This window comes from Gregarina niphandrodes, assembly GCF_000223845.1.
Source record: "Gregarina niphandrodes unplaced genomic scaffold scaffold00015, whole genome shotgun sequence".
NCBI lineage: Eukaryota > Apicomplexa > Conoidasida > Eugregarinorida > Gregarinidae > Gregarina > Gregarina niphandrodes.
In genome coordinates this window covers 3,750-20,223 of record NW_011646042.1, presented here as the reverse complement: position 1 = coordinate 20,223, position 16,474 = coordinate 3,750, and the positions used below count along the sequence as shown (strand labels likewise).

The 16,474-nt window shown below is 54.6% G+C and overlaps 9 protein-coding genes across 9 annotated transcripts; 7 read left to right on the top strand and 2 right to left on the bottom strand.

Annotated features, from left to right (window-relative positions):
- Positions 1-136: 136 nt before the first annotated feature.
- On the top strand, positions 137-3,205 carry GNI_080770 (hypothetical protein; the record flags this gene model as incomplete). The annotated part of the gene is made up of 1 exon (XM_011135704.1): positions 137-3,205. The coding sequence occupies one exon, from the start codon at positions 137-139 to the stop codon at positions 3,203-3,205; it is 3,069 nt and encodes a 1,022-aa protein (XP_011134006.1).
- Positions 3,206-3,281: 76 nt separating this feature from the next.
- GNI_080760 (nucleoside diphosphate kinase) lies at positions 3,282-3,844 on the top strand (the record flags this gene model as incomplete). The annotated part of the gene is made up of 2 exons (XM_011135703.1): positions 3,282-3,365; positions 3,473-3,844. The coding sequence occupies 2 exons, from the start codon at positions 3,282-3,284 to the stop codon at positions 3,842-3,844; spliced, it is 456 nt and encodes a 151-aa protein (XP_011134005.1).
- Positions 3,845-4,013: 169 nt separating this feature from the next.
- On the top strand, positions 4,014-4,860 carry GNI_080750 (proteasome subunit alpha type; the record flags this gene model as incomplete). The annotated part of the gene is made up of 2 exons (XM_011135702.1): positions 4,014-4,109; positions 4,183-4,860. 2 exons carry the CDS (start codon positions 4,014-4,016, stop codon positions 4,858-4,860), a joined length of 774 nt encoding a protein of 257 aa, XP_011134004.1.
- A 64-nt stretch (positions 4,861-4,924) lies between these two features.
- Positions 4,925-6,114, bottom strand: GNI_080740 (hypothetical protein; the record flags this gene model as incomplete). The annotated part of the gene is made up of 3 exons (XM_011135701.1): positions 4,925-5,524; positions 5,670-5,937; positions 5,975-6,114. The coding sequence occupies 3 exons, from the start codon at positions 6,112-6,114 to the stop codon at positions 4,925-4,927; spliced, it is 1,008 nt and encodes a 335-aa protein (XP_011134003.1).
- Positions 6,115-6,221: 107 nt separating this feature from the next.
- On the top strand, positions 6,222-6,629 carry GNI_080730 (pre-mRNA-splicing factor of RES complex protein; the record flags this gene model as incomplete). Its single annotated transcript, XM_011135700.1, has 1 exon — positions 6,222-6,629. The coding sequence occupies one exon, from the start codon at positions 6,222-6,224 to the stop codon at positions 6,627-6,629; it is 408 nt and encodes a 135-aa protein (XP_011134002.1).
- A 453-nt stretch (positions 6,630-7,082) lies between these two features.
- GNI_080720 (hypothetical protein) lies at positions 7,083-7,192 on the top strand (the record flags this gene model as incomplete). The annotated part of the gene is made up of 2 exons (XM_011135699.1): positions 7,083-7,129; positions 7,168-7,192. The coding sequence occupies 2 exons, from the start codon at positions 7,083-7,085 to the stop codon at positions 7,190-7,192; spliced, it is 72 nt and encodes a 23-aa protein (XP_011134001.1).
- Positions 7,193-9,079: 1,887 nt separating this feature from the next.
- GNI_080710 (anoctamin) lies at positions 9,080-9,976 on the top strand (the record flags this gene model as incomplete). Its single annotated transcript, XM_011135698.1, has 2 exons — positions 9,080-9,835; positions 9,923-9,976. 2 exons carry the CDS (start codon positions 9,080-9,082, stop codon positions 9,974-9,976), a joined length of 810 nt encoding a protein of 269 aa, XP_011134000.1.
- Positions 9,977-10,164: 188 nt separating this feature from the next.
- Positions 10,165-11,142, bottom strand: GNI_080700 (putative transmembrane protein; the record flags this gene model as incomplete). The annotated part of the gene is made up of 1 exon (XM_011135697.1): positions 10,165-11,142. The coding sequence occupies one exon, from the start codon at positions 11,140-11,142 to the stop codon at positions 10,165-10,167; it is 978 nt and encodes a 325-aa protein (XP_011133999.1).
- A 3,121-nt stretch (positions 11,143-14,263) lies between these two features.
- Positions 14,264-16,463, top strand: GNI_080690 (hypothetical protein; the record flags this gene model as incomplete). Its single annotated transcript, XM_011135696.1, has 2 exons — positions 14,264-16,273; positions 16,380-16,463. 2 exons carry the CDS (start codon positions 14,264-14,266, stop codon positions 16,461-16,463), a joined length of 2,094 nt encoding a protein of 697 aa, XP_011133998.1.
- Positions 16,464-16,474: the final 11 nt, after the last annotated feature.

The following is a 16,474-nucleotide window of genomic DNA, read 5'->3' as shown; positions in this document are numbered from 1 at the left end:
GATGTACGGTCCGGGTTCGGACGACGAGAATGTTGAGCCGGTGGGCAGGCAGGGCGCCAGTGGCGGGAAGCAGCCAGTCACGGAGCCTGCGGTGGTTCGCCGAGAAGTCCCGTGGAGCCGGTCTCCCGAAGTGCCGATGTACGGCGCGGGTTCGGACGACGAGAATGTTGAGCCGGTGGGCAAGCAGGGCGCCAGTGGCGGTCACAGCAGACGTTGCCGGCAGATGAGCGACAGCCGGTTGCGGCTGGAGTTGTTGTGCCGATTGCAGGAGTTGGATCAGGAGACGGGAGGCCCCGCGTCGGAGACGGGAGGCCCCGCGTCGGAGGCGGGAGGGAGTGAGTATGGGTATGAGGAGGTGTTGGAGGAGGAGGAGTACAACGGTGGGGGTAGACGACGGTCGGAGGGGAGTCAGTCAGCGGGGAGTTGGACGTTAGCTCCGGGCGAGAAGACGCCGTGGACGGCAGCACCGGGTCCGGTGGAGCTGTCGAATCTGGAGCAGTTGCCAGTGCGTGAGGCCGTTGTGGATGCGTGGTTTGAATTCATGGCTGGCATGCGCGACTTTATGGGATCGCTTAGCGCGACGTCGGTCCTAGCCTCTAAGTGCGGTTATGATATGGTGCGAGAGCGGCTCGACAACTGGGTAACGCAACGTGGCTCCTATTCCGCCGGTGGCCGATTGCAAGGTACGTGTGTGCTGGATCCCGGTCGCCTGAGTAAAGCCGACCGCACAGTGCTCGCCAGTCAGGGCGCACATGCCGAACGTATGCTCCACATGGTGGTGGACGCCGTCTTCAACGACATTCGCGGGAACACCACCAGCATCTCAGCCGTCGGCTCTGCCGCGTATGCACGTATGCGTAAGGCCCGACGGGCCCTTACTGACGCACTCCGACGCCGTGACGGCCGCTGCTGTCTCCTCAATCCGATACTTACAGACGACATTGAAGATGTCGTCTGCCGGCTTTCCAGGGTCCTCGGCATCGATCCCTACACCAGTCCCCAAGGCACCGCCCGTCGCAGACGAGACCACTCGCAACCCCTCGATGACTCTACCGTCAATGACACAACCGGCGATCCGGAGCCCGGCGATCCGGAGTCCGGCGATCGGGAGTCCGGTACTCCGGAGCCAGAGGAGTCGCCCGGTAACTTGCCGCGTCGGGTCTCCCGGAAGACGGCAACGGCCGATTGGGTAAGGGAGGCTGCGAAGAAACCACAAACTAAACCTCGTCGGGCGTCTCTTGACCGGTCGGGCTTCGAGCGAGCTGTCCGGAAGGAGTCGAGCCTCGAGCGGAGCCTCGAGCGACAGAATTTCGAATGGTCGAGCCTCGAGAGGCCGGGTGGAAAAAAGGCTTCACACGACGCGTCGTGGAGCAGCCAGCCAGTCACACGCGTGATGGTTGGTTGGCATCGGCGGGACGACTTAAGTGGACACTGGCGCAATAAGGAGTGGCGATTAAGACAGCGACGTGAGCACCTGGACATACTGGAGCGACTGGACTTGCCCTGGAACCCGGACGGTAGTGTGTCTGGCGACCTACGAGTGGGTTTCCGTGATTGGGCTCGCCGGCTGGACGAACGAATGCAGCCGGAGGTCTTGGAGTCCAAAGTTCACAGCCCGCAAAACTGGTTCGACCAAATCACGGATGTGGCGGCCGACCGGTCAGGCGACTGGTCAGTCAACGTGGGTACTTATGTAGAATTGGTACTGGGCTTTACGTCGCCACCGGACAATAACTCGTTCCACGAAACAATCATGCACGTAGTGACGAGCGATGGCCAAAAGATGGTGCGCCGTCTCGAACGGGCGATTACGCAAAGTGTGCTGGAGGAGTGGGACGATCTTACGGTCGAGACGGCAGCCCTCGCCTATGGTGGCATTGAGTACTGCTCAGAAGAAACGGTGCGCATCTTGGTTGATAGGTGGACTGAGAAACTGATGTTCCTCGTTGAGAGTTGGAGCGATGCTTTTCCCACCAGACACAGACGTGGTAGCGTGGCGGAGACGTTGGATATGCTCGACGTCATCATTGACGACGCTAAAGACGAAATAGACATCTTGGCGCAACGCGTTCACCCACGAATATACCAAGCAGTCTACCCACTCCTAAACCGAGTCGAACTCGCCTTTGACATCTTCCAGCGTTTCTACCAAGCATACCTTCAGCCCCCAGCACAGAGGGCACAAAGGCAACATGCACACAAGCGACCCAAGTCTACCGGCAGATCCAAGGGACAGAGCGTTACAACGGAACACGGCGGCACAGCGGAACACAGCGGCACAGCGGAACAAAGTGTCAGCAACCAATCTGACCACGCGGCTGGCAACAGCCAATCGGGCAGCCAGCCAAGTAGCCTTACAGGTACCCCGCCCGACAGCCAGTCAGGCAGTCAACCCAACAGCCTTACAGGTACCCCGCCCGACAGCCAGTCAGGTAGTCAACCCAACAGCCTTACAGGTACCCCGCCCGACAGCCAATCGGGCAGTCAACCCAACAGCCTTACAGGTACCCCGCCCGACAGCCAGTCAGGCAGTCAACCTCCCAGTCTGACATATACCGTCGCAGACAGTCAAGTAGACAGTCCGCCGGATAGCCGGACGAGCAGCCCGACAGGTGCTCAAGCTGGTACCCCTCCGGGGAGCCAGCCAAGCAGTCTGACAGGTGGTCAATTTGCCACGACATCCGAGAGCCGCCCAAGCAGCATGACAGGCCGCCAATCGGGCAGCCAACCAGGACCGTCTGTCGCTACCTCAGTTAGTCCCCAAGTTAGTTCACCTGACAGCCAGCCCGTCAGCTTGATAGGTGACAAAGCAGCTGAACACTTGGACAAGCCGCCGCCGGCGGATGAAAGGTACGCTCGCATAGTTGATGAAGCGTTCTCTCGACTGGCTGGCAACGAGTCTCGATATCGCAGGGAGGTCAGGGAAACGGAGTCGTCGTTCGTGACCGACACTAAAGTGTCCCGTCAGGTTGCTGATGAGTTTTCAAGCACCACGAAAATTTCCAAGTATTCGGATACGGCCTTTAAAACAGTCAAAGAAACTACCACAAAAGTCAGGGAGCTCAACACTGGTCCTACTCGCCTGCCAGTGATCCACATTGAGACCTTGGAAGCCCCCCAACCACGGAACAAGCCGAAAAAGGTTTTCAAGAAGACAGACACTCTCGTGTCGGGAAGTAGCACCTCCCCGCCATTGCTGCGCTAGCTGGCAAAAATCCCTGAACGATCCATCTCGTCTTCACCCGGCGTTTGTTTCTCTTTCCCTTACTATTTTTTCGACCATGGCCATCGAACGTACTTTCGTCGCAGTGAAACCCGATGGGGTTCGGCGTGGATTAATCTCCGAGGTGATGAAACGCTACCAGGTATTCAGCACGGGGTTTCGTGTGCACTGACACCGCTGACACACACTGCCTGTTTGTTCGTCGCGTGTATGATGACACCGTTACCGTTGTTAACGTTACCGTTGTAGAACCGTGGGTATGTACTGTGTGGCGCGAAGTTGGTCATGCCAAGTGATGCTCTGGTGCGGGAGCACTACAAGGAGCACGAAGGGAAGCCGTTCCTGCCCGGCCTGCTAGCGTATGTTGGTGAAGGCCCAGTGTTCGCTATGGCTTGGGAAGGAGAGAACGTCATTGATCAGTCTAGAAAACTTATCGGCGCGACCAAGCCTGGAGATGCTGAACTCGGAACCATTCGTGGGGACTTCGCCCAAGTTATGGAAAGAAACATTGTGCACTCGTCAGACTCGAAAGAGTCTGCAGAGCGAGAAATAAATCTCTGGTTCAAGCCGGAGGAGCTGTGCAAGTACAACATAGCGGCCTCTCCGTTCATCAGAGCTTAAGTCTTTTTTTTGACACACACTGACACCTTCGTTAAAAATTCCTCCGCCTCCTTTTGCCCCATGGCGGCGTGTGCATCTGGACCAGCACTCAGCCAGACCCTTCGTCGGGGCTGGGATTGACAGTTTGGGGTTGACAGTTTTGGTCGGGAATAATTAAATAGTTTTTAGGATGTACGCTTCGAGAAATGAATACGATCGAGGCGTCAATACATTTTCCCCTGAGGGCAGACTGTTTCAAGTAGAATATGCTCTGGGAGCCGTTAATGTAGACACACACAACATCGACACAGCCCGACACATATATGCCCACAACATGTGTGCAAACACGTGTGTTTTAGTTGGGGGCGACAGCGATTGGTATTCGAACGTCAGAGGGAGTCGTGTTGGCGACAGAAAAGCGTCTGGGGTCAAAGTTGATCGAGGAGACGGAAGACTTGAAGAAGGTGGTGGAAATTGACAAGCATATAGCGTGTGCGAGTGCGGGTATAATTGCAGACTCCCGAACGTTGATTGACCGTGGTCGGTCGGACGCGGCGAACTATTGGTTCGTATACGGCCAGCCTGTGCCGGTGGAGAGTTGCGTGAACTCGATTGCGGCGTTCATGTTGGACTTTAGTGGTGTGAACACAAATCGCAAGAAGGTAGTTTCCCGACCGTTCGGTGTCTCACTATTGGTAGGAGGCGTAGACAAACAGGCAGGACCTTCCCTTTGGTGCTGCGACCCATCAGGCAGCACAGTCCAATACCAAGCCGTCGCCATCGGCAGCGGACATGAAGGCGCAGATTCGAAGCTACAGGAGAACTACAAACCCGATATGACACTCGACCAGGCCGTTTCGCTGGCCCTCCTCGTACTCAGACAGGTCATGGAGGACCGTATGACCGCCAAGAACGTCGAGGTCTCACTCGTGCCTGCCGACAAGGCCAAGGTACACGCAATGACCGAACTTGAAATTGAAAACGCAATGGCTGGACTCCCCGCTGCCCAAGACTGGGAACGCATGAGAGGCGTGTAAGCAACGAGAGGTAGGCGATGAGAGGTGGTGAGTATGATAGATGGTTTGTTTGGCGCGTGGGTGTTCAGAAGTGTTTTTCGTCGTCTCGGGGAAGAGGCAAAAGCAGCGGAAAGCAAACGACCTGTCCCACGACGGAGACCGTGTTTTTGACCACATTCTCGTTTTCGTCGCCGTTCTCCTGTGCGGCCCAGGAGATAGGTGTACCCGTGATGAGGTCGTTGAAGGGCAGTTCCGTAAAGAGTCGTGGAGTGGCTTCGCTTGACAGAGGCGGGGTTTTACTAAAGCGCTTTTTCTTCCGTAGCCGTTCTTGGTCACTACCGACACTGTCCGTAGGTGGCGTAGCAGGCGTAGAGCGCTTCTTCCAACTCTCCGTACTCAGCGAGAGCAGGGTGTCAAAAGTTGGTCCCAGGGTATTTTTCGGATCCGGTGGCGGGTCACCTTCTAGACCAAGACTAAGTAACAGACCCCGTTGGGAATCACTTAGATGGGACAAGAAATCTTTTTTGTACCGAATCATGGTCCGTCGCTGCTTCCACTCATTCTTATACCGAACCCACCACAAGTCGTGGTCTCGGTTTTTCTGACTCTCGCATCGAGCTACCATTGTGCCGTAACACCACTGCAACTTCAGATTAGCTCGGCATTTCGATGATCCTTTTCTGGTCTGCAAACATAAGGTCATTTAACCCCCAGCCCCAGACCCAGACCCCCCTCACCCCCCCCCCCCCCAGCCCCAGACCCCCCCGATGTATGGTCCACCCCAGCCCCAGCCCCAGACCCATATGTACGGAGCTTGGTACCCAGCTTACCAGACAAAAAACATCCAATAACGGAAGAACGTGTTTATTACTGCATTTTAGAGCATATTTGTGAAGTTTCCTGGCATTGGTGGCACCTATCATTGTGTTAAAGATATATAGGTATAGGACACACGAGCATAATGGACATAAAGGCACGTCAAAATGATGTGGGCTTTCTAGTTCCTGAAAATTCCTTTCACATATATATCGAATCTTCATCTCGCCAATGTGCCGGTGAGGTTTCCAAACAGTTAATCCGAGCCCTTCTTCTTTGCACCTGAATATGTTTGCCATCTCTTGGTTAATGTACATACCTTGGGCAAGTGTCTAATGGTTGACCCATAACACATATTGACTCTCTTGCCGGTTGTGAGTAATTCAATTTGGATGTGGCGCAATCGGATAAACTCCATAATTGATGCTCCCCGAAAGGCTCCTCTTTAATTTGTTGCATTTAATCTGAGCATAGGGCATGCATCTGGAAATTCTCCTACCGAATTTGACGCCCCCACACACGTGTGCTGCCTTGTTTTCCCAAACCGGGACAAAGCTTATTAATTAATGATACGAATCACCGATGATGAAGATATAGTATTTGAAGAAAACCCGTCCCTGTCTGTCCCCAGCAAGGTCCACACCAGTCAGCCAAACAAGGTCAAGAAAGACCTAACTACAAAAGAATCAGTTAACCTTCCTGGAGTTGTGTATCGCAGTAAAACCGGACATAAAATCACTCGGCAAGAGTACCTTAAGGAACGAGGACTAAACGAGAACTTTGAAAAGTCCAGGAGACAATCAAAAAAAAATGTCATCCACGAGAAGGACCTTGAATGGGGAGGGGGCCTGGTGCAAAAGAGAGAAATACAAAAGATTAGAAAACAACAAGAGGACACCATTGCCGAATCTCTTCACAGGTTTGTCCTAACACTGTCCGCCTACAAGCAAGCACCCCCCAACAGCAGACACTGACGGTCAACATATACCCCCCATCGATAAGACTGGTGACGAGGTTGGCCTTCTTGTCAGGTCTCGCCGCGGCCCTTACCGGGCGTAGGCCGCGCACACTTTCCACCACACACGAGCTCGAAATAAAGAATTCGGAGCCAGAGACTCCGAAGACCCAGATCCCGCAACCCCCGTCACGCTCTTGTTTCTATCCAGGAATCGTCACTTGGTAAAATATCTCCCGCCTCAGTACCGAGATCGTGGGCTCGTTAGACGCCGAGTTGCGGCAAGCCGTAAGACTGGATGACCCCTTATTGCAGATGAAGAGACTGGAGCAAGCCCTGTTTCCTGAGTCGTCCAGTCTTGAAGCGGGGATTCCTTCTCGAGGTTTGGCGGGAACCGCAGATTTGGCGGGCAGTAGATGCCCGTTCCCGACGCCTCCAAACCGGTTCGGTGTTCAGGCAGGATCTCATTGGGATGGCCGGGTGCGTGGCACTGGCTTTGAACAGAAGATTCTGGAAGCGGTAAGCAGTCCATTTTTCTCGTAACGTTCTTTTCGTAGATTAACGAGGCGAGAGCAAGAGTGAATCCCTAGAAAATCACTGCCCCCTAGCTGGTCCCCTTGTTTTGACTGGTTCCGTAGCCTAGCGTAGCCTAGCCTAGCCTGGCCTGTCTCGTCTTGCTCTCTAGCCTCGTCTTGTTGCTAAACTCGTCGGGAGATGATGAGACCCCGCCAAGCGCTTGAGAGCGGCACGCAGCTTCAAGAAACAGATTGGAACATCCGCAACGGGCCGAACTACCGTGGCTACAGGCCTTGTAAGTGTCCCCTTTCCTCTCCCGGCCGAGTTACCACCCCTCCCGCCTACAAGCCTCGGTCCTCGGCACTATCCTGCTTTGTCAACTCATAGAGATGCTGTGTAGATTGTGTCTCGGTGCCAGAGCAGTTTTATGACATAGCCCTCGTCTTCCCGGATGAGAGAGCAGCAGCCCGGCCGCAGTCTTGTCGTGATGATGATGATGAGTTGGTAGATTCGCAATTGCGCAGCTATTTGGTAGGAGTGTCTCGTGGGATGTTAGCGGCAAGTGCGTTGACATGTTCTACTACTCCTCCGAGGTCCCAGTATCGACCGACTGTTCGTTCTGGAGGGGAACATGTGATTGAGATGTCTGCGGCAAGGAGAGGTACGGATTCGCGCCCAGGGAGTGCGGCTGACGAAGAAAATGTTCGTCATCCGTTTCTAGAGATATTGTATGCTGCACCAAACAAAGGCGATCGTAACGGAGGTGGGAGATTGGCTGGGGCAAAATGTATGACTATTCAACAACTGGAATTCATGATTCGGACAACCATGTTATCGATGTTAGAGTCAATTGGATGTTTTGTGACACTGGATGTTAGAGCGAATGAAACGGGAGTAAGTGAATATCATTGTAAGGTTCGCTTGACTGATGAAGCATGTAAAATTCTGGCTGCCAAATATGAATACCCACTCCGTTTAAAGAGCCGAGAATGGATTCAGCAGCAAATGGAAGAGCTCATTGTCGACAGGGAAGAGCTGGCTGAAGATGGGGAATTACTAGTGCCGTTCTCGTTTGACGTCCCTGAGGAAGACTGGGTACACTATGACGGCCTTGGCAGAAGCATGAAGGTCACCGGAGACACCCGCAGCGGCTCTCTGTTTCGGGACATTGACCGCATTCGTCTGTTAACATGGGAATTGGAAAAATTTATTGACATCGATCAAATTCTTACAGAACACACGTTTCGTACCAATGGCCGAAAGGTGAAGGTGAGAGGCCTGAAGGACTTTTACAATCTACACAAGAGATATACCCAGACGTACATTACTGGTGCCGTCGATGACAATGCTGTTGTGGCTACTTATTTTGGCGAACGGATAGGTCTATACTTCGAATGGATGGCGCTGATCTCTTCGGCATACCGCTATCCAGCACTCTTAGGTAGCTTGTTATTTATCATCAATGAAATAGTTCTTCCTCTTGCACGTATGCCGGTACTACGGCTAGTCTTTAGTTCCACATATTTGCTTTACCTCGTTCTCTGGACGGAGAAACTCTTGAGCGACTGGAAACAGGTCCAAAGGAGATTTAGCGCGACACACATTTACGAGGAGGGCCACGCCTACGGCGGTGCATGCCACAATAGATCGGGACCAACGCGTTCAGGACCAACGCGTTCAGGACCAACGCGTTCAGGACCAACGCGTTCAGGACCAATGGGGGAATTACCGCGTATGGAGAAGCGACCAGGAGGGCAAAGCCTAGGTCCAAGAAGGTCGGGGATCGGGGCCAAAGGTATAACCGCTAATCGAACACTTGGGTCCTTCTGTACCCTGTGGATCTTCGTTTCTCTAATTGTTTGCTTGACAGTATCTTTCTATCTACGAGAGCTCGCATTTAATTCCACGTTCCGATTGTCTTACCAAGACACGAAGGTGATTGAGTTTGACATAATGGCACTGGCAAGCGTGCTTCAGTCTCTACTGGTCGTGTTCTTTGACCTCCTGTGGGCCTGGATTGTGAAGCGTTCGTATAGCAACCATTCTCTCTGCGTCAAGACCGTTCTATTCAAGTCTCTGAACCATTTCCTTCCGCTCTTCTACTCTGCACTGGTTCATCCAACGGAGATATCACCATACGAAACGTTTCAAACACAATTGATAATGCAGTTTGGTCTCATCATAGTCGCCGATGTCACGGAGGTTGCAGTTCCCTACCTCACACTCGTCTACAAAAGAAGCTCTTGTCGAAGAGCTAAACCCACTGCTGAAGCCGAACGACTCCTTTCGCCTTCCATTCCATCCGGAGTTCAACCACAACAGCCGTTTCGAGCTACCGTCACTCCCCCGGGCATCGGGCCCATCAGATTCACGGCCGAGGAAGCGGAATATCTCATGGGACACTATGACGAAACTAATTTGGCAGACGATTACTTGGAAGCGGTCATACAATTCACGCACCTTCTCTTCTTCAGTCCCTGCTGCCCTGTTATCGCCCTCTTCACCCTTCTTAGACACAACATTGAGATATATACAGACAAGATCAAACTATGCCGACTCTTCAAAAGATCATGCCTGATGTACGCAGATGACCAAATATACACGAACATACTCCGCATCATATCAATCCTAGCCCTGCCCACATCGCTATCAATGCTACTATACTTCGATCCGGTTCTGACATTCAAACAAAAACTTATCACATTTATCGTAAGCACTCACGTGCACCACTGTTGATCATCGCACATGTATTGTACCTTCTGCCCTTCCAACGCCGTGCCTACATCTTTGTCGCAGATACTCGAGTACATGATGGTCTCCGTGAGACTGTACTTCCATTTTCTACGCTGATAAGGTGTGTGCGCGCTGATAGCACACGTGTGCGGCAACTACAGGCCGCAAACATCGGCATGTGAGAACAGGCAGAAATACGACAGACAAGGGAAGAAATGAGGCAGAGAGATAGGAAAAAGACGGTTGGCGGAGGCTGCCGCCCATAACAATGATCTAAGTTCCAAGGAAAAGGGATAAATAAGGAATTAACGGCGGTGCTTTGCACCAGCCCCTTGGTTCAGTTTTTCGGTGACGACAACGTCACCGTTCTTGCCGAGCTCGCCGCTCTTGGGAGCCGAGGGTTGGGCAGAGACGGGGGCCGGGGCGGCGGGAGCCGCAGCAGCGGGAGCCGCAGCAGCGGGAGCGACCGCTCCGTCGGCGGGGATGGCCGCTCCCTCCGCAGCCGGCGCTCCCTCCGTGGCGACCGGTTTGATCTCTTCAGTGGTGGTGGTTCGGATCTCTGCTGGCTGAACAACGGTGGTCGTGGCGTTCAGTCCGGTTTCAATCTCCGTTGCGGGCCGGGTGGTGGTTGTCACGCGGGTAGCGGTCGCATGGCGTTTCTTGTGGCCGTAAACCCAGAGTCCGGCGATGATTCCAATGACGGCCAAGGCAGCCAAAGCGATCAGGAGTCCCTTCCACCATTTGTACCAGCCATCATCACCATCGTCCTCTTCTTCTTTCTGTACCGTTCTGACTGGAGTGGTGCTCTTCTGTGTTGCTTTCCCAACGCTCGTTGCGGGGGTGTTAGCCGTTGCCGAGCCAGAGACCGATTTTACGGGGGTACCGGCGCTGCCGCTGACCGATTTGACTGGAGTTTGGGCAGCCGCGTTTTTCTTGGCAGTGGCTTGAAGGTTACCGACTTTCTTCGCCGGCGTATTCGCTGTTTTCTGCGATGCCTTTTTCGCTTTTGCGCCAGCCACCGTGGTGCTAACCGCCTTTGTGGGGGTGTTGGCCTTTGTGGCCGCTGCCGGCGCCTTGGTGGGTGCGTTAGCCGTAGGCTTGGCCCTCGTGGTCGCCGCCGGAGCCTTCGTGGTCGTAGCCACTCTCTTCTTCTTGACCGTGATCAATCTCTCCGAGCCGTCCGGTTTCCGTACATGGTGCTGCTCAGTGTAAAACTCAGGCGCCGCGTACGCCGGTAACACAGCCGCCAACAATACACATGTGACAAACGGAGAAACTCTCATGAACCTGCACCTTGCCCACGTGCACTAGCAGACTACATGCGCTACCATGCGGCAATCACGTATAACAACTCTGTCTCCCACTTCTGTCTCGTTTATACGAGACAGAGTCCTCCCAACGCCTTTACCGACTGGTTATCACCTTACCCACTAGTCACCTTTAGTAGATCGTTTACCTTAATCCGTTCGTGAGCGGCCTCCACCAGTGAATCTCCTCCACCAGTGAAGGTCCTCCACCAGTGAATCTCCTCCACCAGTGAAGGTCCTCCACCAGTGAAGGTCCTCCACCAGTGAAGGTCCTCCACCAATGAAGGTCTTCCACCAGTGAAGGTCCTCCACCAGTGAAGGGTCGTGGCTATTTTCCAGGCAGTAAGCATTGGGGATTCAATTTGGGTGATTTAAACCGATTTTCAGGACTGGCAAAATTGTGAACATATTTGTGAATGCGTAAACCATCTCAAATAGACCTGTCACGTCTTAAGATCGATCACAAGGAACAAGTCATTAGTAACCATGTTTGCCAAGACAAGCGGGAGGTTTTATACGTACCTCATTTACTGGCATCTCAAAATCAACCTGTCAATCAGGATGACAGACGAACTGTTCCTGCTTTGAAAACCGTAACACTAGGGAAGTGGCGTCCCGTAGAAGAAGATGCCAGCGTGGTCCTATCTTACAGTAAGATCACGCATCCATTATACAATGCCATCATACAATGCCATTATACAATGCCATAATGACACACTCCCGTGATGATTCCCTCCCATGATGACTGACTGGCTCTCTTTAGATCATGAAGGATCGAAAACCGAGGTTCGAGTAAGCAAGTCACACTGTGTAACACAGCGGGATTGTGTAGCGTTGAGGGCACAGTGTATGCATATATGAGAGGTGCCCAGCCGTAAAGAGTGCCTGGGCGGGCGCTCTTGTGCGTGCGTGGGTGGGTGGATGCTCTTGTGAGTGCGTGGGTGGGTGGATGCTCTTGTGAGTGCGTGGGTGGGTGCTCTTGTGCGTGGGTGCTCTGCTGACAAACGTGTGCCGGCAAACGATTGCGCTGGAGCGCAGGTTTCGAGGTAGGTGTCTTTAGAAATCGATTCCAATTGCGGCGGCATCGCAATCGTCCACTCCGAGTCATGTGATTGTGAGCACGCCGGTGGTGGACGAACCGGTGTCCTTCTCTCCCAGTGTCGACCTGCAACAATCCGGCTCGGGCAACGACTTTGCGAGCGGGAAGAGGAAGAACGTGACCCGAAACATCATCAGCTCGATCGTGAGTCTTTTCACTCCAGTTAAGGATAAGGAGAGTCCGCTACCGGAAGGCCAACAAATCAACTTGCCTAGTGCCGACCGACCGAATGTCGATCGACTTGAGCTAACAGGCGTTCTACGGGGCGAAGGAGCGGATATAGTTCACTCAGGACCAGGTGGAAGCACTCAGACACTTTCTCAAGGTGTTCGAGGCGGGGCTGTGGGCAATGCGCTGGAGCCGTGTCGCAATGGCGGGTCTTTACGATGCCCGTCTAACCTGATATCGAGAAACCTGTCGGGAGAAGTGCCCCGAGAGTTGCCCAAAGGTGAGGAAGTGGGCTGGGTCAACCACTCTTTTGCAGGACGGTCGTTGAGCGACTTTTCAGTTGAGGGCTACGGCAGTCGAGGTCCCGGAGCAGAACTTGGTAACAGTCTCCTCGACACTGAGACCGAGAGCGATGAGACCATGGGCGCTGGAGCCATGGGTGATGGGACTCAGAGCGATGGCACAGTGAGCGACGGGAATGACCATACTGAGCGCGGGCCGCACTTCGATTGCAGGCCGCCGAACTCGAACTTTTACAACGGTTCTGGGGGTCGACTCGACCCCCAGTCGTCCCTCGTGGATTACCAGATGCTATCCGGCCATACGGAGCTGGACCCCGAGACGAAGAGGAGCCAGCGACGGAACCTGCCTTCGTCGATGCCTGGAGACTCACGCCTTGACTGTGGCGCGTCAGAGACGACGTCGAGCCCCGCCTCCTCTCAGTCGACGGCTGGCCGTCCTTCTGGCCCGTCTCCTTCTCTTGTGCCCGGTGGCCTTCCGAGTGACCTCACCATGAACGCTGCGAGTAATTCGACCACCGGCTACGTTCCGGGGGGGAAGCAACAGGTAGAGCTGCCAAGAGCAGCTCCGTTCAAGAAGTCGATCAGTTACATGCCGTCGTTTACACGGAATTGGCCGAATTTGAGTCGCACAGTACAAGTTGCGTCTCCAGCCTTAACCTCGGTTGGACGTGCGCCAGAAAAGGGCGTGCCCGTGGTCAGTGCCGTCCCTGGCTTGCCGAGCCTGGCTACGGGTGGGCGAGAGGCCCCAGTCGCCAGTGGGGTGTCTTCCGTACTGCAGGAGAGCTCTTTGAATCTGCCAGAAGTTGAGCCAGAAACCAACTCCCTGGCGGAGAATGCCCCGCTCGGGGACGCTGGATCGGAAGCGGGATTCGAACGCGCCACGAGCCCGAGGGTGCTGTGGGCCAAGTTCCATGATGCCGAGGTTGTCAATGCCAGGAAAAAACAGGAGCCTGACAAACAGGAACAAGCGGAAGAACAACCTGAGAGACAGGAACAAGGGGCAGAGAAACGGGAGCCGCTACATCAGGAGTTGGAGGGTCGGCAAGTGCCTCCAAAGAGGCAGGGAGCGACTTTCTCTGAGCACGAGGAAACGTCTGGTGGAGAACTTCCAGCGGTGTATCCCGGAGAAGCGCCGGGTAGGCACTTCTGGAAGAGGTTCCGTCCGGCAGCTAAGGGCTCCTCTAGTTCGTTAGCCCGAGCGTACAGCGATAGCTCGACAGGCAGTCAGTCGGCCAGAAGCCAGTCGAGTAACAAGCCTGGAGGAAGTCTCTCCGGCAGCGGATCGGAATCCCTGCACTCGTCCGCCTCCGTGACTCCCCAGAGCTCCGTTACTTCGCAGAATTCTGGAACCTTATCCCTCGTCCCAGGTCAACCCGGTGCGGGTCAGCCCCGATTCGCGAGCAAAGAACCGGAGTCCGTCTACGAGTCGGACTTCCCGCCCATTTCGGAGGACGCCGAGAGCTTTCTTCAGGATGCCGCTGCAGAGCCGGCTTCGCAGGTCTGGAGGGGTCTCGTTACGAGGTGGAAGATGTCCAGTACAGATGGTAGTCCTACGCACTCTGGCGGAGCCCAGTCGATCGGAGTACAATCCGGGGGAGCGCATACTGACAGTGCTGATGAAGGAAGCAGTGACCCCGAACACCCTTTGAACGTCGACTCGGGCCGCCCCTACGACGGTGGCGATATCGCAGCGGGCGAGAGTCCCGCTAAACTATGTGCACGGTCCTCAGGTCGAGCCTTGCAAAACTCCATTAGAGTAGATGAACCGGACGCATCCGTCGAGAAGGGTACAAAGAGCCTTGACAACGCAGCTTCTATTCCTGGCGGTGCAGCTACTCCTGGCGATGCAACTACCACTAGTGACGCAGCCACTACCACTGGCGATCCAGCCGCAGGTAATGTTGTTACACCCGGCAATAGAGCTATTACCCGTGCTGATGCAAGCACACCTGACAATGCAGTTACTACTCCCGGCGATACAGTTACTGCTCCTGGCAATCTAGCAACCTCTGGCAGTATTGCTATCCCTAGCGATTTACCTGCCCTTGCCGATGTGGCCGGCGGTGAAAATGCTTTGGTCTCAGGTGCGGAAGACCGAGTACCGCGACGGAAAGATTCTGAAGGCGGCAGTGCCTGGAAGGGGGTGTTCGCCAGGTTCAAGAAGAACCGAAAGGGAAAGTCAAAGAGCGCAAAGCCCGATGCTCGAGGGGCTTCTCCCCGAATGCTCAAGAATCCGAGTTTGGTACCGAAAACGGATGATGCTGGCGGACTGCGAGTTGCTGCCAGTCCCCCTTCTGAATTTTTACGTAGTGGGGCAGGAGACTCCGTCGAGGAGCTGGTTGCTTTCCCAGGGGATAGCGTCACAGTGCCGGCGGCCGCAGTGCCAGTATGGGAGCCAGCTGAGGGTTCCAGATCCGGCGCAGATCTAACGAGTTGTGGTGCGAAGCATGATACTCCCATTACAGATTCTGCTCCGGTAGATCTCTCTGAAGCTGGGGCAGATCAAGCTGTCTGCGACGTGCCGATCAGCAGTGCTGCAGATGAATCTCTTGGTGATGGCAGAGTGGAGCCAGTTGAAGGCTCTATGGCATGCGCAGAGCTTCCTAAACCGCCAGAATGTGGCATTCCGACAACGGACGATGCTCCGACTGCCATCACGTTCCTGGATCATCCGGCGAAGGATCCAGATACATCGAGTGTGGGATCACCAGTCCGTGATGGAGAAATTGTGTATACGTCGGTTGAGCACACAGATCTTCCCGGCGCAGATCTTCCTACACCGACGAAGCATGACGCGCTAACTACGAATGATCATCTAACGATATCCCCGATTCAGAAGCGTGGCGGATCAGGTGTGGTCAAACTTGGTGGTGAAGGCGAAGTTGTCAAACCTGCCGAAATGCAGCGGAAGTCCGCTGAAGGCTCAGTTCCCGGCGGAGACGTTTCGAACCCTGATGCTACAGGTGCTCCTCTGATACCCTCCTCGATTGCGACACCTGATGGTAAGGGCTATCCGCCAGCCGACGAGGGCTCCATACATAAGCCAGCCGACGAGGGCTCCTTACACAAGCCAGCCGACGAGGGCTCCTTGCACAAAGACGCGGTCGAGGAACCCTCTGCCGACGGCAACGATGCAGTGTGCAATGTACCGAGCGGTTCAGTAGACATGCGGACAACCGAAGCGGATCAGGATGCTTATTGGCCCACAAGGGATCCGATTGTGCATGCATCGAGTGTGGGGGCACCAGATCGCGATGGAGAAGCTGAGCGTAAACTAGTCGAGTACTCTATTCCTCCCACGGGTCTCTCCTTGCCTGTGGAGCAGATCACTCCCACCAAAGACGAGATCCCGACTGCTGGCACAACTCAGAAGGCTGCCCGTGAGGGCTCGTTGCAGGATGAGACTGTTGCAGGACCCACTGCCGACGGCGCTCCTCTTTTGTCCCACCCGGTGCAGCCATTTGACGGCGAAGGTTCTTTAAACGAGGAGACTGTTGATCGACCCGCTGCCGACGACGCTCCTCTTGTCTCTTATCCGGTGCGGCCGTTTGACGGTGAAGACTCTTCAAACGAGGAGACTACCGACCGACCCGACGTGCCGAACCGTCACGAGGAATCCGACGTGCCGATTCATGCTGATGCAGGTATGCCGCCAACCGAGTCGTTCCGAACTACCGACATTCCTGACGCCGATGGCTTGGTCGAGGTTCGTGAGAAACCAGACGTAGGCAAGTGTGCT